The 18,025-nt window shown below is 37.2% G+C and overlaps 1 protein-coding gene across 2 annotated transcripts in view; it reads left to right on the forward strand.

The window, feature by feature from the left end:
* VPS45 (vacuolar protein sorting 45 homolog) overlaps positions 1-18,025 on the forward strand; it is a 71,644-nt gene that overhangs the window by 32,706 nt on the left and 20,913 nt on the right. For both annotated transcript variants that reach the window (XM_074188698.1, XM_074188697.1), the window contains exons 11-13: positions 114-272; positions 8,329-8,436; positions 9,376-9,497. In XM_074188698.1, the coding sequence (XP_074044799.1) occupies positions 114-272; positions 8,329-8,436; positions 9,376-9,497 (389 nt within the window). The remainder of the gene's footprint in view (positions 1-113; positions 273-8,328; positions 8,437-9,375; positions 9,498-18,025) is intronic.

Raw genomic sequence — 18,025 nt, forward strand, 5'->3', positions numbered from 1 at the left:
ATGCCTAGAACGTACTTGGGATCTTGGCTGTGTCACTGCAGATGTGACTGAAGCCACCTTGCATCTGCTTGCCTGAGTGAAAGGAAATAACAGCCTCTCTTGTCTCCCTCCAGAACATAAAAAGACTTCTGCAGAATCCCAAGGTAACTGAGTTTGATGCTGCTCGCCTGGTAATGCTCTATGCCCTACATTATGAACGGCACAGCAGCAACAGCCTTCCTGGACTGATGATGGACCTCCGAAATAAAGGCGTGGCAGAAAAGTATCGCAAGGTAATCTCTGGAGAAGGTCGGATTGAGGGGTGGGGGAGAGCAGGAGCTGTTGTCAAGGAGCTTGCCTTTTGGGAAAATAATTTAACCAGGAAATGCCAACTTAGAAAATGCCTTTTTACAAATAGAAACATAGTGATTTGATGTTGAGTTATCAGAAACAATCCAGTCAGACAAAGGATAGAATGTAACATTGGTCTTTGCTGGTTGGAGGTTTTAGGATTTGGCCAAGACATAGGGAAAATCCTTTATGGAGGAGACTTCTGGGTCACATCATCAGCAAGATGAGGGACTAGCCATCTTCCCTGCTCTTCTTAACTACTCACACTTCTCCAAAATAAGAATTATGTGCAGGAGATAAAGCAATTTTGGAGGATAGCTTTGGTCTAGGACACTAAGAATCGTAAAGTTAACAGTGACCCTCCATGGTGCAGCGGCAGGGTGATGTAAGCAGGCCCTTGGTCTTAGAACAGAATCCCACTCTGTCCTTCCCATCCTTCCTCTCAGAGCCACAGGAATGCAGAGTCTCACTCAGGCCAGGAGTGCTCAACTGCAGTAAACCTTAACTAGAGAACTGAGGAGTGGAGAGGCTGGAGCAGGACGTGGTGGGGAGGGGCTATGGGGCTCTGAAGAGAGGGGCCCAGCCCAGGTCTGATGCTCCAGAAGTCACTAGCCTGTGGTCTAGCCTGTGGGAAACTGGAATTAAAGGAAGTGAGCAACAGGGAAAAATAAAAGGGAATAAAAGGGAAAAAATGAAATTATCAATTATTAAGACCTTGAGCATAAGGAGATGATTCCGTGTCCTTCAGAGCAGCTAAAAGAATCTAAACATCTGTGAATAAAAATAAGACAAAAATAATTTGACATCTGTTGAGACTCAGGACTCTGTAAGTTCCCTAGAGAGAATGGAACTGCAATAGGTTGTTCCTGGAAATTTTAAAAAAGAAATAAGGATTATGAAAGTAGAATGTATTGCCTGCACAACAAAAATAAGTGGCATAATTTAAAAAACACAAATGCTTGGGGCAGCTAGGTGGCACAATGAATAGCACCAGCCCTGGAGTGAGAAAGTCCTGAGTTCAAATCCAGCCTCAGACACTTACCTAGCTGTGTGACCTTGGGCAAGTCACTTAACCCCACTAAAAACCTAAAACATAAATGCATGGTGGTGTGTTTCCCCAAAGAAATAAAAGCAAGAATAGCTGATGGGGGGGGGGGGGCGGTGGCTAGGTGGCGTAGTAGATAACGTACTGGCCCTGGAGTCAGGAGTACCTGGGTTCAAATCTGGTCTCAGACACTTAATAATTACCTAGCTGTGTGGCCTTGGGCAAGCCGCTTAACCCCATTTGCCTTGCAAAAACCTAAAAAAAAAAAATAGCTGATAGGAAGTTTACACAGGAGTAAAGGACAGCCTTAAGAGAAACAAAAAGAAGCAATAATGTTAAATATCTCTATATAAGCAAAACATTGATTTCAAAGACAAACATGTAGAGACAACTTAAGAAATCTGAACACCACTTTATAAGATATAATACCAAAAAATAAAGTGTCAAATGAAAGAATCCACAGACCTCCAAATTTTTTTTATACAAAGAACCCTGACCTACAAACTGAGACACATAGTAGTTTATTTTAATAGTTCCATTAACAAACAACAAATTTTGCATATAACTAGGAAAATGCCTTCAATTTGAAAGGAAATTCAAATAATAAAAATCATTTTTGCACCCACCAGAAATCTTAAGAGAGAATGGAATAATTTGATCTGAAAAGCAAGTGTTGAAGATACAGCCCATTGTGGCCTGTTCTGAAAATGTGAGCCAAAACAGTAATTGTAAAAGATTAATATTTAGTAAAAAAAAAGAAATACCTAAAGCATTCATAGAAAGAAACCCAGGCTTGAAGAAATTATTTACTTTTTAAATGTCCTAGACATGAAATATCCAAGAAACCAGTGACAAAAAAAACCCCATCAAAAATAGCAACAGGGACCATAAAGAGATTTTTTTTCCCCAAAAAGGGCACAAGGAATCATAAGTGAAATAGAATTGTTAGTGAAGAAACAGGCTTGAACCATCATGCACTTACCTTCACAACAGCCTGCTTATAGAGAAATTGTTATTTTTTTGTGGAACTCAATTATAGAATGAAAGGGCATATAAAAAGGGGAAGAAGGGAGGAAGGAAGAAGATAAAGGAGAATGTGTGATACCTCCTAATCAAGACAAAGGGAAGGCAACAGTGAAGGGAAAATAACTCCTGTCATTTCCCAGGAAGAAAAGAGACAACTAGAGGAATAGGTGATGAGGCAAGAGAAATGGTCATATGGAGGAAGAGAGAGATATTTTCAATAGCGATAGGGACTATACAATGGGTATAATCTGCAATTCTTCGAGACATGGGGAACGAGAGCTCTGGGGGTCAAGTGATAAGAGTAGAAGATTTCAAGGCACTTGTGGCAATGTTAATAAACAGTACAGTCAGGGACATAGGAAAATTCATACCATGGCACAATATCCTCTCTCACCTGCAGGAATTGTATTTCTAAGACTGAGGCACAGCAGAAAAAGGGGTCCAGGGGGAAAATCTGCATGGCAATAACACAGAAACTGTTTAGAAGAGATAACCCAAAATAAGTGTCTTAGAAACTTTAATTCCATAAGGAATACAGAGTCTAAAAAAAAGGAAAATAAATGTCACAAAGAATAAAAGTCTAGAATAAACAGGGAAGAAGAATAATCAAGAGAATAAGAGGAAGAAATCTTAATTAAAATTTAATAAAACAAGTTGAAAAGGATAAGAAAGAGGGATTTTACCTGACTAGGTGAAAGATAAAAAGAGGAAGAAGTAAATAACTAGGAAAAAAGGAAAAAAGCAGAACTAGGGAAGGGGGTAACAAACAAGAGAGGAGGGAAACTGAGGGTGAAGGGAAGAGCCAGAGAGAATAGGAATATGTTAAAGCAAAGTAAGCTAAAGTAACTGAAGAGATAAAGGGAAGGGGGAAGGAGGGGAAGAGTAATCTTAATTTGGAAAAAAAAATAAAGATGTATGAAAGAAAATATAAACCAAACTCATAAATTTAAATGTTAATTAACTTTGTAATTTTTTTAAATAAAAGGAACAGATTATCTGGATAAGAGAGAATCCTACAATCTATAGGATTACAGGCTTACAAGAAACATTTTTAAAAACCAAGATATACAAGAAAACAAAGTTGAGGGGCTGGCTGGAAAATTTTTTCACTATATCAGATAAATTGCAGGAGTTGCAGTCCTGCTATTAGACAAGGCAAAAACAAGCTTTTGTAATCTAAAAAAGGATAAACAAAGAAACTACTATATGATAAAAGTAATCATAGACAGCAAACCAGTTCTAGTATTGAAACTATATGTTCCAAATGCCTTGGAATTTAAATTCATAAAGGAAAAACTAAATTACTAGAAAACATAGTAATACAGTAATGGTAGAATATTTTAGTGTCCCTCTCAGTTTTGTATAAGTCTACACACAAAGATAAAAAAATAAAGGAGAAAACAAAGCTTTGAATAAATTGCTGGAGAAATTCATTTTTATTCTAACTAAAAGACTTTTCACATCTCTTTGGAACTCTGTGTGTGTGTGTGTGTGTGTGTGTGTGTGTGTGTACACTTATTACTACCTAGAACTTTTTTAAAAAAATTTCTAGATATATGAGAGTGCAAAATCATTGCAAACAAATGTAAAAATGTAGAAATAATAAACATAATCCTATATAGAACATAATATGATGAAAAAAAGTTTAGAAAACACAAAAGCTACAGACCTAAATGAAGTTTAATAATGAAATCCTAATAAAGTGTGGGTTAAAAAAGAAACCATATAAATAATAATTGTGTGAAAAGAAATGATAATGAAAAACATACCAAAAATTGTGGAATTCAGCTCAAACAATCCTTAGAGGAGAAATCATTTCCCTACAAATATATTTAATAAAAATTTAAAAAGGGAACATAAATGAACTGGGAGTGCATTTAAAAAAAATTGAAAACTGGTAAATAAACCTAAAATAAGTACAAAAGAGATTTTTAAAGTTAGAGGAGATATGGATTAAACTGGAAACTCCCCCCCAAAAAAAACCTCAAGAAATTATAAATAAAATGAAAATCTAGTTCTTTAAAAATACTAACATTGATAAACTTTTAGCTAATAAAAAGAAATGGCAGAAAATCAAATCAACAAAATAGAAAACAGGTAAAATCACAAAACAAGAAGGAATAAAAAAATTATCAGAGCTTGCTATGCATAGTTATATGCTAACCAAACTGAGAACACAAGAAATAGAGGAATATCTTTTAAAAATGTAAAATACTGCAACTAACAGAAGACCAAATAGAGAACTTAAACCAGTCTCAGAAAAAAAAATAGAATTAGCAAAAGGGGTAGAGGGGAGGGAGAAGGACTCTTAGTCCTTTTAGTTCATTGGAGAATTGTATTAAATTTTTAAATAATTACTACACCAATTCTCAAAAACTGAGAAAGAAAACTCTCACAGATTCCCTTTATGGGACAGATAGTATCCTACTACCAAAGCCAGGAAAGGTTAAAGCACAGGAGAACTATAGACCAATATCCTTAATGAATTTTAATTCAAAATCTTAAAATAAAATTCTACCTAGGGGCAGCTAGGTGGCACAATGGATAGAGCACCGGCTCTGGAGTCAGGAGGACCTGAGTTCAAATTCAGCCTCAGACACTTAATAACAATTACCTAGCTGTGTGACCTTGGGCAAGCCACTTAACCCCATTGCCTTGCAAAAAACCTAAAAAATAAAAATTTAAAAAATTTAAAAAAATTCTACTGAACAAGTGATTCATCCAAGAAATCCTCATAATCAAATTAAATTTATGTCAGTAATTCAAGGATGGAACAATGGGAAAACCATCAACTCAATTATATTAAAAAAAATTTCAAGACGCCCCCCAAAATCAAAGTAGCACTTTTAAATTTCATAAAATGATCTTTCTAAAACTAAAAGTAAGCATCATTTATAATGGCAATACACATAAATAATAAATTTGAGAGTGAAGCAAAAATATTTAATCTCACTGTTATTATTTATTACAGTTCTGGAAACACTAACAACAGTAATAAAACAAAGGAAAGAAATTAAAGGTATAAATATGTCAAGAGGAAATAAAGCTATTTGCTAATGACAGGAGGACTAACTTAGAAAAAGCTCAGGGAATCATCAAAGACTGTAATTGAGACAATAGCTTCTGCAAAGTTGTAGGTTATAAAATCCTCAAAATCGATTATATTTTCTTTTTTCTTTTCTTTTCTTTTTTTTTTTTGGCAAGGCAATGGGATTAAGTGGCTTGGCCTAGGTCACATAGCCAGGTAATTATTGTCAGAGGTCATATTTGAACTCAGGTCCTCCTGACTCCAAGGCTGGTGCTCTATACACTGCGCCACCTAGCTACCCCCAAAATTTTATTTTTCTAAATGAATTTTATTAATTTATTGATTTCTTTAAAGTAACTTTCTGATAATTTGTTTGATATAGCATTTCTAGTTTAAATTAACTTGGAGGGCAGTTTGGTGGCGCAGTGTATAGAGCATCAGCCCTGGAGCCAGAAGGACCTAAGTTCAAATCTGGCCTCAGACACTTAATAATTTACTTGTGTGGCTTTGGCCAAGTCACTTAACCCCAATGCCTTAAATAAGTAAAATTTAAAAAAAAGAAAAAAGTTCTAGAATATCAAGAAAAGAAGTAGAAACAAAAGAGTACTTCCTGACCTCAGACTGTCATAGAGCAGCAGTTATCAAAACCATCAGGTAGTGGTTAAAAAATAGAGAGGGCATTCAGTGGAACAGACTAAAGAGGTGGGGGATCAGAAACAATGGAGCTCAATAATCCAGTTTTTTATAAATTGTAAAACATAAATTATTTTCCTGTTTTTCCAAATAGGAAAGAACCCTTTATTTGGCAAAGAGAAAACAAACAAAAAAAAAAAATTAGGTCTAGACCAATACTTTATACTATATTTCACATATATATGTGACATTAATATTGAAGATCTATTAGAAGATTAGAAGAAGGAGTGGCTAGTTTGCACAGTGGATAGCACACCAGCCCTGGAGTCAGGGGTACCTGAATTCAAATCCAACCTCAGACACTTAATAATTACCTAGCTGTGTGGCCTTGGGCAAGTCACTTAACCCCACTGCCTTGCAAAAACTAAAAAAAAAGTAAAAAGAAAATTAGGAGAAAAGCAAATAATATGCCTCTCACAATTAAGAGTAGTTGTTCTCTTTTTTAAAGTATATTTTTAGTTCAATATTTCCCAATTACATGTAAAAAAATTTTTTAATTCATTTTTTTTTATTTTAAGTTCCAAGATCTCTCCTTCCTTCCTGTGGCTTCCTCCTGCTTGGGAAGTCAAACAGTATGATATGGATTATGCATATAAAGTAATACAAACATGTCTAGGAGATATTTTTTTTTATTTTTTAGGTTTTTTTTTAGTTTTGCAAGGCAATGGGGCCAAGTGACCCTCCCCAAGGTCACTCAGCTAGGCAATTATTAAGTGCCTGAGGCTGGATTTGAATTCAGGTCCTCTCCACTCCAGGGCCAGTACTCTATCCCCAGTGCCACCTAGCTACCCCAGGAGGTGTATTCTTCATAAAACCATGGATAGAGGAGGCAGCTAGGTGGCGGACCTGAGTTCAAGTTCAACTTCAGACACTTAATAATTGCCTACTTTTGTGACCTTGGGCAAGTCACTTAACCCCATCGCCTTAAACAAATAAAAAATAAATAAAAGCATGGATATTGTCACAGACGATAATATTTGATTATATGAAACTAAAAAGCATCTGCACAAGCAAAATGAATGCACCTAGGATGAGAATTAAAGCAATAAAAGAGAATAGCATTTTGTATCCAAGATAGGTAAATAATAAATTAGATCAAAATCCATTTCTCCAATATATAAGTGGTTAGAGGGTATAAAACGAAAAAGAATTGCGAACTATTAACAACTATATTAAAGATTATACCAAATCCCTTTTAATAAGAGAAATAGATGCACGTCAAAATAACCCTTAAGTTTTACCTCACTCCCTACAAATTGATAAAGATGACAAAAGATGGATAGTCAGTATTGGACAGGTTGTAGGGAAGAGACTTACTTGTGCATTAAAAGCAAAATGATGAATCAGTATAACCATTTTGGAAATAATGGGACTAAAATGTCCTTTTCCTTTGACCCAGGGATTCTATTATTGTTCTTATACCCCAAGGAAACAAGAGGAAAGATCCTATGTTCTTTTGATTCTGTATTCTTTTGATGACCAAAGAATTAGAAATAAAGTAGATGCCCATCAGTTGTGAAATGTCTAAACAAATTACGGTACATTAATGTAATTACTGTGCTATAATAGAGAATAAATGTGAATACAGAGAAGAAATGGAAAGCTCTACATAAACAGATACAAAGTAAACAGAGCTAAGAAAACAGTATGTACAGTGGTTCCAGTGATATTAGTAGAAAGCACAACCACCAAAACAAATCAAAAGTGAGGGTTGAAACAAAGCACAGGCATGACTCCAAAGAAAGGAAGCTATCCTCCCCCCCATTGTACAAAGATGCAAACATCCTTCATTTCGTTCATCTTCAGACTTTTTCACCATGTTTGTCAGGAATGCTTATTTGTTTCCTCTGTTTTTCTTTTTTAGTTTTAAAAAACATTATTTTGGAGCAGCTAGGTGGCACAGTGGATAGAGCACCAGCCTTGGAGTCAGGAGTACCTGGGTTCAAATCCGTTCTCAGACACTTAATAATTACCTAGCTGTGTGGCCTTGGGCAAGCCACTTAACCCCATTTGCCTTGCAAAAAGAAAAAAGAAAAAGAAAAGTTATTTAAAACAACCACATCAATAAGTACAATGAAGTCAACCATTTGACTTTTACTGACTGTGACTTTACCCCTTAAAAAGAAATGTGACTAGAGCTAGTCATTTGTGAGATTTATCCAGAATCACCTCCTTGTAACTCAGGTTTCTTCTTTTTTTTCTGTAGCTGGTACCTGCCCTTGTCGAGTATGGAGGCAAACGAGCAAGGGGGAGTGACCTTTTTAGCCCCAAAGATGCAGTTGCCATTACCAAGCAGTTCCTCAAAGGATTGAAGGTATTAAAATCTCTATCATGTTTTTTCTAGATGAAAAGTAGCTGAAGGTCAAGAGGATGCAACTGAGTAAGTGAATAAATATAAACTTTAAAGTATCTTTAAATTTCTGTTGATTGGATGACAACTCAGTTAAATGATTAGAGTAGCTGTCCTAGAGAAAGTTTCATCTGGGCAGGTAGTATAGGGAACAGAGGACTGGATTTTGAGTCCAGATCTGAGTTTAAATGTAACTTCAGACACTCACTAACTGTATGACTCTGGGCAAATCATTGAACCTCATCTGTAAAATATGAGGAGAAAATAAAATAACGTCAAGTATTTTAACACAAAACCTTAAGGTGATATTTAATGCTAGCCAATATTATAATTTAGAAGCTTTCAGTATTGGCATAGTATTATTATAGAATTTAATAATTGAGTTGGAAATAATGAAAACAAGGTCTACTAAATTGATACAGCTGGTGGGGTGCCAAATAAGGCCTGGCTGTGGTATCTGGAAGACCTGCGTTCAAATGTGGCCTCTGATTCTTACCAGCTGTGAGACCTTGGACTAGTTATTTAACCCTGTAAACTAGGGCTATTACTAGCGCCTTCCTCACAGGGTTGTTGGGGGAATCAAACAAGATAACTTGTCAAAAACCTCACACATCTTGTCAATATTTAAAATTGAAAAGACAAACACCAAATAGCATCACAAAGGAGATTGTTGACAAGGCGAAGATAAGTTTATAAAAATCCTTTTCTGTGCCTCGCCCTAAATTATAGGATTTTTACTGAGTAGGAATTTATGATGATGAGGTAAATATTAAAATGAGCCTAGAATTCAATTTTTAAACTATTTCCTAGAACTCTCCATCTTTTTTCTGATCTGAGTATCATTAATGTTTATTTTGCAAAATATCTCATGAGTGACATAAGAACCATTTCCCTCTGTCTTAGGGAGTGGAAAATGTTTATACACAGCATCAACCTTTCCTATATGAGACACTGGACCATCTCATCAAAGGGAAGCTTAAGGAAAATCAGTACCCTTACTTAGGCCCCAGCACACTGAGAGACAGGTAAGACCAACCGTATCACAATCTTAATGACACAGACCAGGAAAGAGGAACCAAGAAAAAAGCTAGGGCAAATTCAGGGCACCCCTCTTTTCCAGAAGACCAGAATGGATGAGACAAGCAACTGTTCTTTTGGTCCCGGAGCTAGCTCCAAGACTGGGATATAGTTGGGTCAGTTATTTGCCTAGTCCCCAGGCCCTCCTGTCTTTGAAGTCGAGTTTCAGCTATTCTCACAAGCCCACCAGACAGCATCCTATCTTCTTGTTAGAATCTGATGAATCTTCTTGTTCCTTCCAAGCTCAGGCCTGTGGCATCTGGGGCTTGTAGCAGAGATGCCAAAAATAAATTCACTACTTGATTCTGATCCAAAGCAGGTTGTTACTATTTTTGGTCGTGACTGGACTTTGCCAAATGTGGCCAGCATGCAAACTGAGAGCCCTGCTTAATGAAGTCACAGTTGCTAAATTACACCATCCATGGCTGGGTTTTGTCATGAGGACTGGCTCAAGAAAGCAGTTGGTTGAAATGATCCTTCTAATCCAACAATCAGGCAGTTTTGCCAAAAACAAAATCTTGTTCCCTACTGTTTAGACCAGCCCAAATTATAAAGCATGTCCATATGTATTATCTAGTACTAAAATATATACTAGTATTCCAAATCAAGATCATATGTACAATATGCATTGTAAATCTAGATTATTGTATCCAACCTAATCTGTTTTGGGAAATTTACATGGAACCTGAGTGGTAATACTTCTATAATTGCTGTACTATTTTAGTTAATATTTGTTGTAATTTAAAATCTTTCAAAGAACAAGACTTTTCAAAAGTGATCAATTCCTAAAAATATTGTGATAAACATAGATGAATCTTCTTTGGAAGAATATAATTCTTTCCCTTTTTTACCGTCTCTCAAAAATCTCTGCAATTTTCATGAAAAAATATAGAAATGACCTTTTTTAAAATCTAGGGTCTGGTAGCAAAATGTTTGCATTTAAATTCAGAACATATAGTCATTCAGATGAAATATATTAGAGACCTCAGGATCAGGGTTCAGAAATGTTAGCTGAATGGAAAGAATAGAAACTGGTCCAAGCTTAGTTACCCATTTGATGGATAGTTTGAGAAACAATACTATAAGGCTTGTCTTTCTTTTCATTCATTATTCCTACATGTCCTATAGGGCATTACAATTAATCAGATAGGAGTAAAACTATATTTTAGAATGAATTATAACTGTCATATAAGAAAAACTATGGGACATCAGTTACACTATTTACATCTAAATGGAAAACTGTGGGTTAGAGAAAGACATTTTGTGTGTGGTTTGTTTATGTTAACATTCCTCTTTGATTTCTTGGGATTAATTTCAAATGAGTTCAAAGTAGTGCCATGCTAACAGCATGTATGGTTCTTGCTGCTATTTCCTACCACTCATATGAATGTGTATCCAAATAATAATACAGTTTTTACAGCCGGATGTCTGCAGAGGACCTAATAAACCTGCTATTGTTTTTCATTCAATGTGAAATATTAACTCAAAAACCACACACAAACACATACATACATGCATACATACACTGCCCCCAAGCTCCCCTCTCTCCCCAGAACCAATATTCTTTTGACCAGTTGAGGATTTAGTGGACAGTTTGATGAGATGAAGGCATCATAATGGTCAAAAGCAAAATTTTTCTTGGCTCTAATTTTCAGCCTTGTATTGTTTTTTTCTATTTCTTTTTTAAATTTTTAATAAATGTATTTATTTATTTTTCCAACTGCATGCAAACATAGTTTTCAACATTCACATTTTTGTAAGGTTTTGAGTTACACATTTCTCTCCCTCCCTCCTCCCATCTTTGATAGCAAGTTATCTGATATAGATTACACATGCATAACTATGTCAAACATATTTCCATTTAGTCATGTTGTGAAAGAAGAAAAGGGGGGGGGAGCATGAGAGGAAAAAACATAAAGCATAAAATGAATTTTAAAATTTGAAAATATGCTTTGGTCTGCATTCAGACTCCATAGTTCCTTCTTTGGATGTGGATGGTCTTTGATCATTATAATTGATCATCACACAATGTTGCCATTACTGTGTCCAATAGTCTTCTGGTTCAGTTCACTCGTACTGCAAGGCTTTCCAGGCTTTTCTGAAGTCCACCATGATTTCTTATAGAACAATGGTGTTCCTTCACATTCATATACCACATTTTGTTCAGCCATTCTCCAATTGATGAGCATCCCCCCAATTTCCAGTTCGTTGCTAGTAATAGAAGAGCCCCTATAAATATTTTTGTTCATGTGGATCTTTTTCCCTTTTTTATAATCTCTGAGATATAGACCTAGTAGTGGTATTGCAGCCTTGTATTATTAAAAGCCAAAGAAGGACACTTAAAATGATAGGACATAGGCTAAGTCATTTGTAATAAAAATACACAGCAAGAGTTCCTTCAAGCTCACCTTGGGGAATGGAGGATAAATGGGGGATGAGTTATTTGTGTTTTTCTGATCTTTAAAATGACTATAAGTAATGTAGGATTTTATAGGCTTACCATTTACAAAATGTTTTCATATATATATATATATATATATATATATACATACACACACACACACACACACACACACACACACACACACACACACACACACACACATATTATCTAACTGATAGCAGTTCTGTAACTGTGGAATGTGAAAAAACAAGTATCAGTCTATTTTGTATGTGAAGAAACTAAGACTCAGCCAGGTTGTCACTTTGCCATGATCATATGGTTGTATGACAGAGGCAGGATTTGAAGTCTGCCAAAGTTTCTGTCCACAGTACTAATAATCATTTTTGATGACATAGACTTCTTAAGGGTTTATCTAGTGCTTTTCCTCACTAGCTCCTCATAAAATTTCAGCATGGTAAATACCACATAGTTCATGATCTCAGAGAACCAAAACAGCTCACCCAGAGTCACACAGCCAGTAAATGTCCAGCAGATGTTGGATCCTGTTCTGAGTCCACTGGATTCTCTCTCCTATTTTTTCAGAAGAGAATAGTTAGAATCCAAGGAACTTGAGATTCAGATTGTGCCTTGCAAGTAGTAGAAGGTGAGGTCCACTCTGTTCTTCTGACTCCATCTATGACATCTTAGAGCTTCCACAATCATCAGACAGAATCCTGTCACTGGTCCCTGACATGAATCCTGGTCCCTGACATGATCCAAACTAGATGAGCATACAGAGGAGGGGATGGAGCCAGGTCTGTTTAGTAGTGAGTATGCTGATATCAGGAGAACAGGGTTCTTCTACCAGCCCCAGCATTTACCAGTTCTGACGGAGGGCAGCTCAGTTAACAAGGTTGGTCAACAAGCATCTGACTCTTACTGTAGACCAGCCCTACACCAATTTCATAATAATATCATCTGTAATCCAGTACTAATAATGGTTATGCTGCCTCCGTCATGTAATGGTTGGAGAGAAATCAATTTGGAAACCTTGGAAAATATCTTAAAATGTGAGCTTTCATGTGGTGAAAAAGAAAATTATTCCAGCCCCTTCCATATCTGCTCTTTGTGCCTCATCATTGATAGAATTTTCTCAGTTTTAATCTCAGATACTGAAAAAAAAAAAGCAAGAAAAAAAATCAGTAACCAAAAAATTGGTTGCATATTGACAATTTTCTAACTGACTGGCACATTTTTGTCCACTGAGTAGATACTGTATCTATCACTTAACCATACCATAACCTATGAAGAAACAACCCCAATTAGATCCAGAGAAAGCACTTACAAATGGGACCCTAATTCCATTGGCTCCCTAGCCTACATTTTATATGACACTTTAAGCTTCCACCACAGCAGTTTGATGAGATGGCCATTGACAGAATAATAATCAAATCCTATCCCATCTCCATACTTGTGATACCTGATTTTGTTTTCCACTGCTTTCCCCTTAATTATCCTGTAGATGACCCTTTGGGGTTTTTCCCAGGAGAGGCAGATTTAGGGAAAGGGCTTTTTAGAAAGTTAAAGAAACTTGCCAAGCTTGTGAGTATTAGCCCCTTCCTACCTGACCTTGTTTCTTTACCCAACACTTTTTCTTTGGTGTAAAGTTTTTAAGCATTCACTTTTAAATTAAGTTAGATCACAGTAGAGCCATAGCCACAGATTGGGTTTTGAGGTAAATGCTGCCTAAATAATCTTGCTCCTCCTCCAGGGTAAATTTCCATTAATCCTTTGTGTTAGCTCGTTTTCCTACTCTGAAACTGCCTGCTGCTCGTCCTTGAAAGAAATAAGCTCTGGAAGAGGGCAGTAAAAGAAGTGAAACTGAATGAGTATGCAGTCCAGGGGGAGTCAGCTCAAAGAGACCCCATTCTCCCTCTTTGCAGTGGTTCAATAACGTCTTCGTGGAACCGTTTATTTGGGGTCCCGTGAAAGGGTCAGGCTTTTTTTTGCTGTAACAGCTTTTGTCAACTTCAGTTAAGTACTACTGAGTAGCTTTAAAATTAGTTAATTTTCCACAAAGCTAATAAAAACAGTACTTTTCATTAACACTTGTTTTTCTGCTGATGTTTCTTATATTTGGTAGTATTGATTTCCAGAAGAATTGGAGGTGAAAGTTTGGTTGTTTTTTTTTAAATAGTTTGATGCAAAACCACCTGGGTTCCCAGGGTATCCTTGCGTTTCTATTGGTCCTTCCCTCCTTTTGTGTGTCCTGACTGCTGTCTTCAGATGTTTGCTTTGTGCATTAATTAACGCTTCCAGTTGCCATGGTGAATTACTGAGCACAGGGTGATGTACACAAAGGAGTGAACTTGTATACCCTCCTTCGCTTGGACCATCACGCATTTACTGTGTATCCCACCATTGGCGTCATCAGCATAGATAGTATCTTCTTTTATTTTTAAAATCCTCAAGGGGAGGGAATAAAAAAGAGAATTATCAAGGCTGTGGGATGAATGGGAGGGTGGTAAAAAATTGTTATTATATCATATTGTTATTTTATGTTCTTCCTCCATTTCACTTGAGTAAGATGTGGGAGGCTCAGGAAAACATTTATTAATATCTCTGTCGCAAAATCTGACAGCCTTGTGTCTGTTGGGCCCACGGGGAGCCTCACTGCTCCCTATCACTGCCCTTGTGCTTGTGCTTTCATTTGCATTTATGTAACCAACACCCACAGTTTACCATCCCAAGCGTTCTATTCATTTTCAAATAAACACAACTCAACAAAAATGCTCTGACATCCTAAAATTACCAGGTTATGATACTTCATGCTTTGATTGTACTAGGAGCCTACTTCTAAGTTCCATTTAAACTTTCTTTCCAACAAGAGATAAGTGTACCCCAGAAACCGGGTTGGTCAGAGTTAAGCCATAGAGAATCAGCATCATGTTTCCAAGGAGGTTCTCATTAGACTGCTTTGACCATTTTTTTTTAAATCAGGTAGATTAAAAGCATGTCATCTATTTTCTGATAGGGAGTGGTCACTAAAATGTAAGAGACTAGAGCAACTTCCCTTTCTCCTTATTGTAGTAACCTAGGTATTTTTAGGGGTTTAACTTTTTTTTAACTGCCCTTTCACTCATAAGTCCTAAGGACTGCCATTGATTCTTTATGTTTTGTTTTGGTTTTTGCAAGGCAATGGGGTAAAGTGGCTTGGCCAAGGTAAGTATTAGGTGTCTCAGACTAGGTTTGAACTCAGGTCTTCCTGACCTCAGAGTCAGTGCTCTATCCACTGCATCACCTAGCTGTCCCTACCATTGATTCTTTATATCTTTTTTTTTTTGGCAAGGCAAATGGGGTTAAGTGGCTTGCCCAAGGCCACACAGCTAGGTAATTATTAAGTATCTGAGATCGGATTTGAACCCAGGTACTCCTGACTCCAGGGCCGGTTCTTTATCCACTGCGCCACCTAGCCGCCGCCCCGTTTCTTTATATCTTGACGCGCTATTTAGAACAATTTGACATCTGCAAGCTTAATTGCTCCCAACTATTTGCATTTACACTTTCCACTCTTAGTTGACTGCCCTCAGGTCATACTCTCCTAAGTGATCCTCAGAACCAAAACATACCTTTTGATGAAATGATTCTGCTTGCTATCCCAAGCTAGCAATCTTGCTAGGCAGAACTAGTTTTATGTGTAGTTTTAACATTTTTCTTTTTACATTTACCCTAGGAAATCTGGTCAGGGTTTTAGGACTCCGTGATGGCCTTTGTAATTAACTCTAATTATTGATTATTGAGTCCCCTCCCTGTGATATTCTTAGAGAAGTTGAGGACAGGTCTTGAGTTTCAGTCTCTTCCCTCTTTCTAGGGGAAATGCTACTGAGTAATAAGATGGCCCAAATCAGTGTGAGAAAAAGAAATGAGGGTCTATTACATAATCCACAGAATAATTCAGCCCCTGAATCACTGCAGGTTTACAGTCCTTAGTCCTGAAGCCACATTGCTTTAAAGCGGGATTCCACTGAGCAAGGAGAGGCTCTGTCAGTAATAAAAAAGGGGGCAGGAAGGAAGAAGTCCAGATTCTGCAGGAAATGTGAATGATACATGGGAAAGAAGGGTGCTTTTCTCTGTATTTCTAAAGAGCTTCTCTCCTTGGAGCCTAAAGTACCAAGTTCATCTCAACAGTAATATCTCACCCCAGCCTAGGAAAACTGTTCTGCTCATAATGCCATCTTTCAAGTCGGTTTTGAGGACAAGGCCATTTGTGATGGTGGAAGATGCTTTTTGTGGGGGAAGGGGAATGTGGAGAGGAGCACTTAGGAGCAGAAGGCCTTAGCCTGGGATTTGGGCTCAGTTCCAAGATGGGTAATTGCATTCTGATTTCCTCAAATTCTCCTTGTGCTCTGAGTCAGAGCACATAGCTCAGGTTTTCTTCTTTTAGAGGGAGGCTTGATCTTCATCCTCAGGAGTTAAAGACCAATTGCATTTTACCCCTTCAGTGACCACTTCAGAAGGCGATTTCCAAATCAGTGCATATGTTTATAAAGCACTTGTGAGACGTATAGATAATTCAAGAAAAGATAGTTTTGCTTATTTGTGAGTGGATGTGTGCACATGTGCAAGATGATTGGGCTCATGATGAGGCCCCCACTTAGCTAATGATTTAATCTCTCTCAGCCTTTAATTTAGTGGTTCTATTTTAGGCAAATATAAGGTTACTCCCAAACCTTAAATCTTCCATAAGGATTTTTTTGCCTTCAGTTTGGTAACTAGGCAATAGATTATGCAAATTGGAAGGTAGGACAAAAGTATCTTTACAGCATTGGGAAACTCCAGTGGTGTTTGTTAAGTTACTTCTGTGTAATTTGCCTATATGATGTGGACTGTGACAACCGATGAGTACCTGCTACTTTAAGAAGTCTCGACAGCAAGCAGCATCAGCTATTAATATTATCATCTAACCACAGAACAAAAAATGAGCATTTGGAAGGAAGTCGCCTACCCAGAATCCAGTGCCAAGTTGAGGCCAAAAGCTCCTTCGGAGGCATGCCCTTCAGCTGTGATGACAGCCAAGAGGAAAGCCCAGGTCCTGCCCAGTAAAGGGTGGTTGGCCTTTCTCAACATGACCAATTTGTGTGGTTAGACCTCTCTGCTAAAACCAAAATCCTACTTCTCACCTTAAGAGGTTGGATTTCCAGAGGTAGAATTCAAATGGTGGAGTATGTGGGATAGAGGTGTTAAAAATGCAGAGCCATCTTTTCTTCTTGGAAGAACATCAAGGTACACCCTTCTTTGGTAAACTAAAATGTGCTGAGACATACCCCCCTGTTCCCTGTGCCTGTGGAGATGAAGACAGCTTGCTATTTCAGCCTTGCAGCCGTTTTTATGCAAAGTCCAGCCTTCTTCCTTCGTTGTTTAGTCTTAAAGACAGATGATAGGCCCTTCCAAGGATTGAGCCATTAGTCCTAAAGCCCTTGTAGACCCATTCTTCCCTTCTCCCCTCCCCAAGATGGGCCTTTCACCCAGAACAAAAACCTGAACTTTAGAAGACAGAGATTGTGGACACTTGACCATGCTTGGAAAAGTGGAAAAATGGCAAGAGGAAAAATGTAAAGACTAAAGGAAGACGGTTATTACTAAAACCCCCCAAAAAGTGACTGAACATGGAATATTTTATTAACCATATGAAAAATAAATTAATGTCATTTAAATGCAAAACAAAGTAAGGGGCTTTTGTCTCAATTTGTCTATGTTGCATGAAATAGATCTTGTTTTGCTTTTATGAAGTGAATTTAGGATTGGTAGCAGTGTGAGTTTAAAGTTCAGGTCTCATAGCAAAATTTCAGAAAGGACTTCCTAACCTTTTATTAGTTGCAAAATAATGAGCAGTATCCAAGAGAACTGTTTCATTTCATGGATTCCCCTCCAATGCAGCAGCCACTTAGAGGTTTATAGCTATCACCAATTGCTTTTATTCTCTTAGAGTTTCACAAGAGAAGGTGAATGCTATAGAATGCCCTCACTGACTCTTTTGAAGTGTTTTTGAGGCAGTAACAGAAAGGATATGACTTTTGCTTTTTGAGAGTCACC

This window comes from Macrotis lagotis, chromosome 5 (assembly GCF_037893015.1).
Source record: "Macrotis lagotis isolate mMagLag1 chromosome 5, bilby.v1.9.chrom.fasta, whole genome shotgun sequence".
NCBI lineage: Eukaryota > Metazoa > Chordata > Mammalia > Peramelemorphia > Peramelidae > Macrotis > Macrotis lagotis.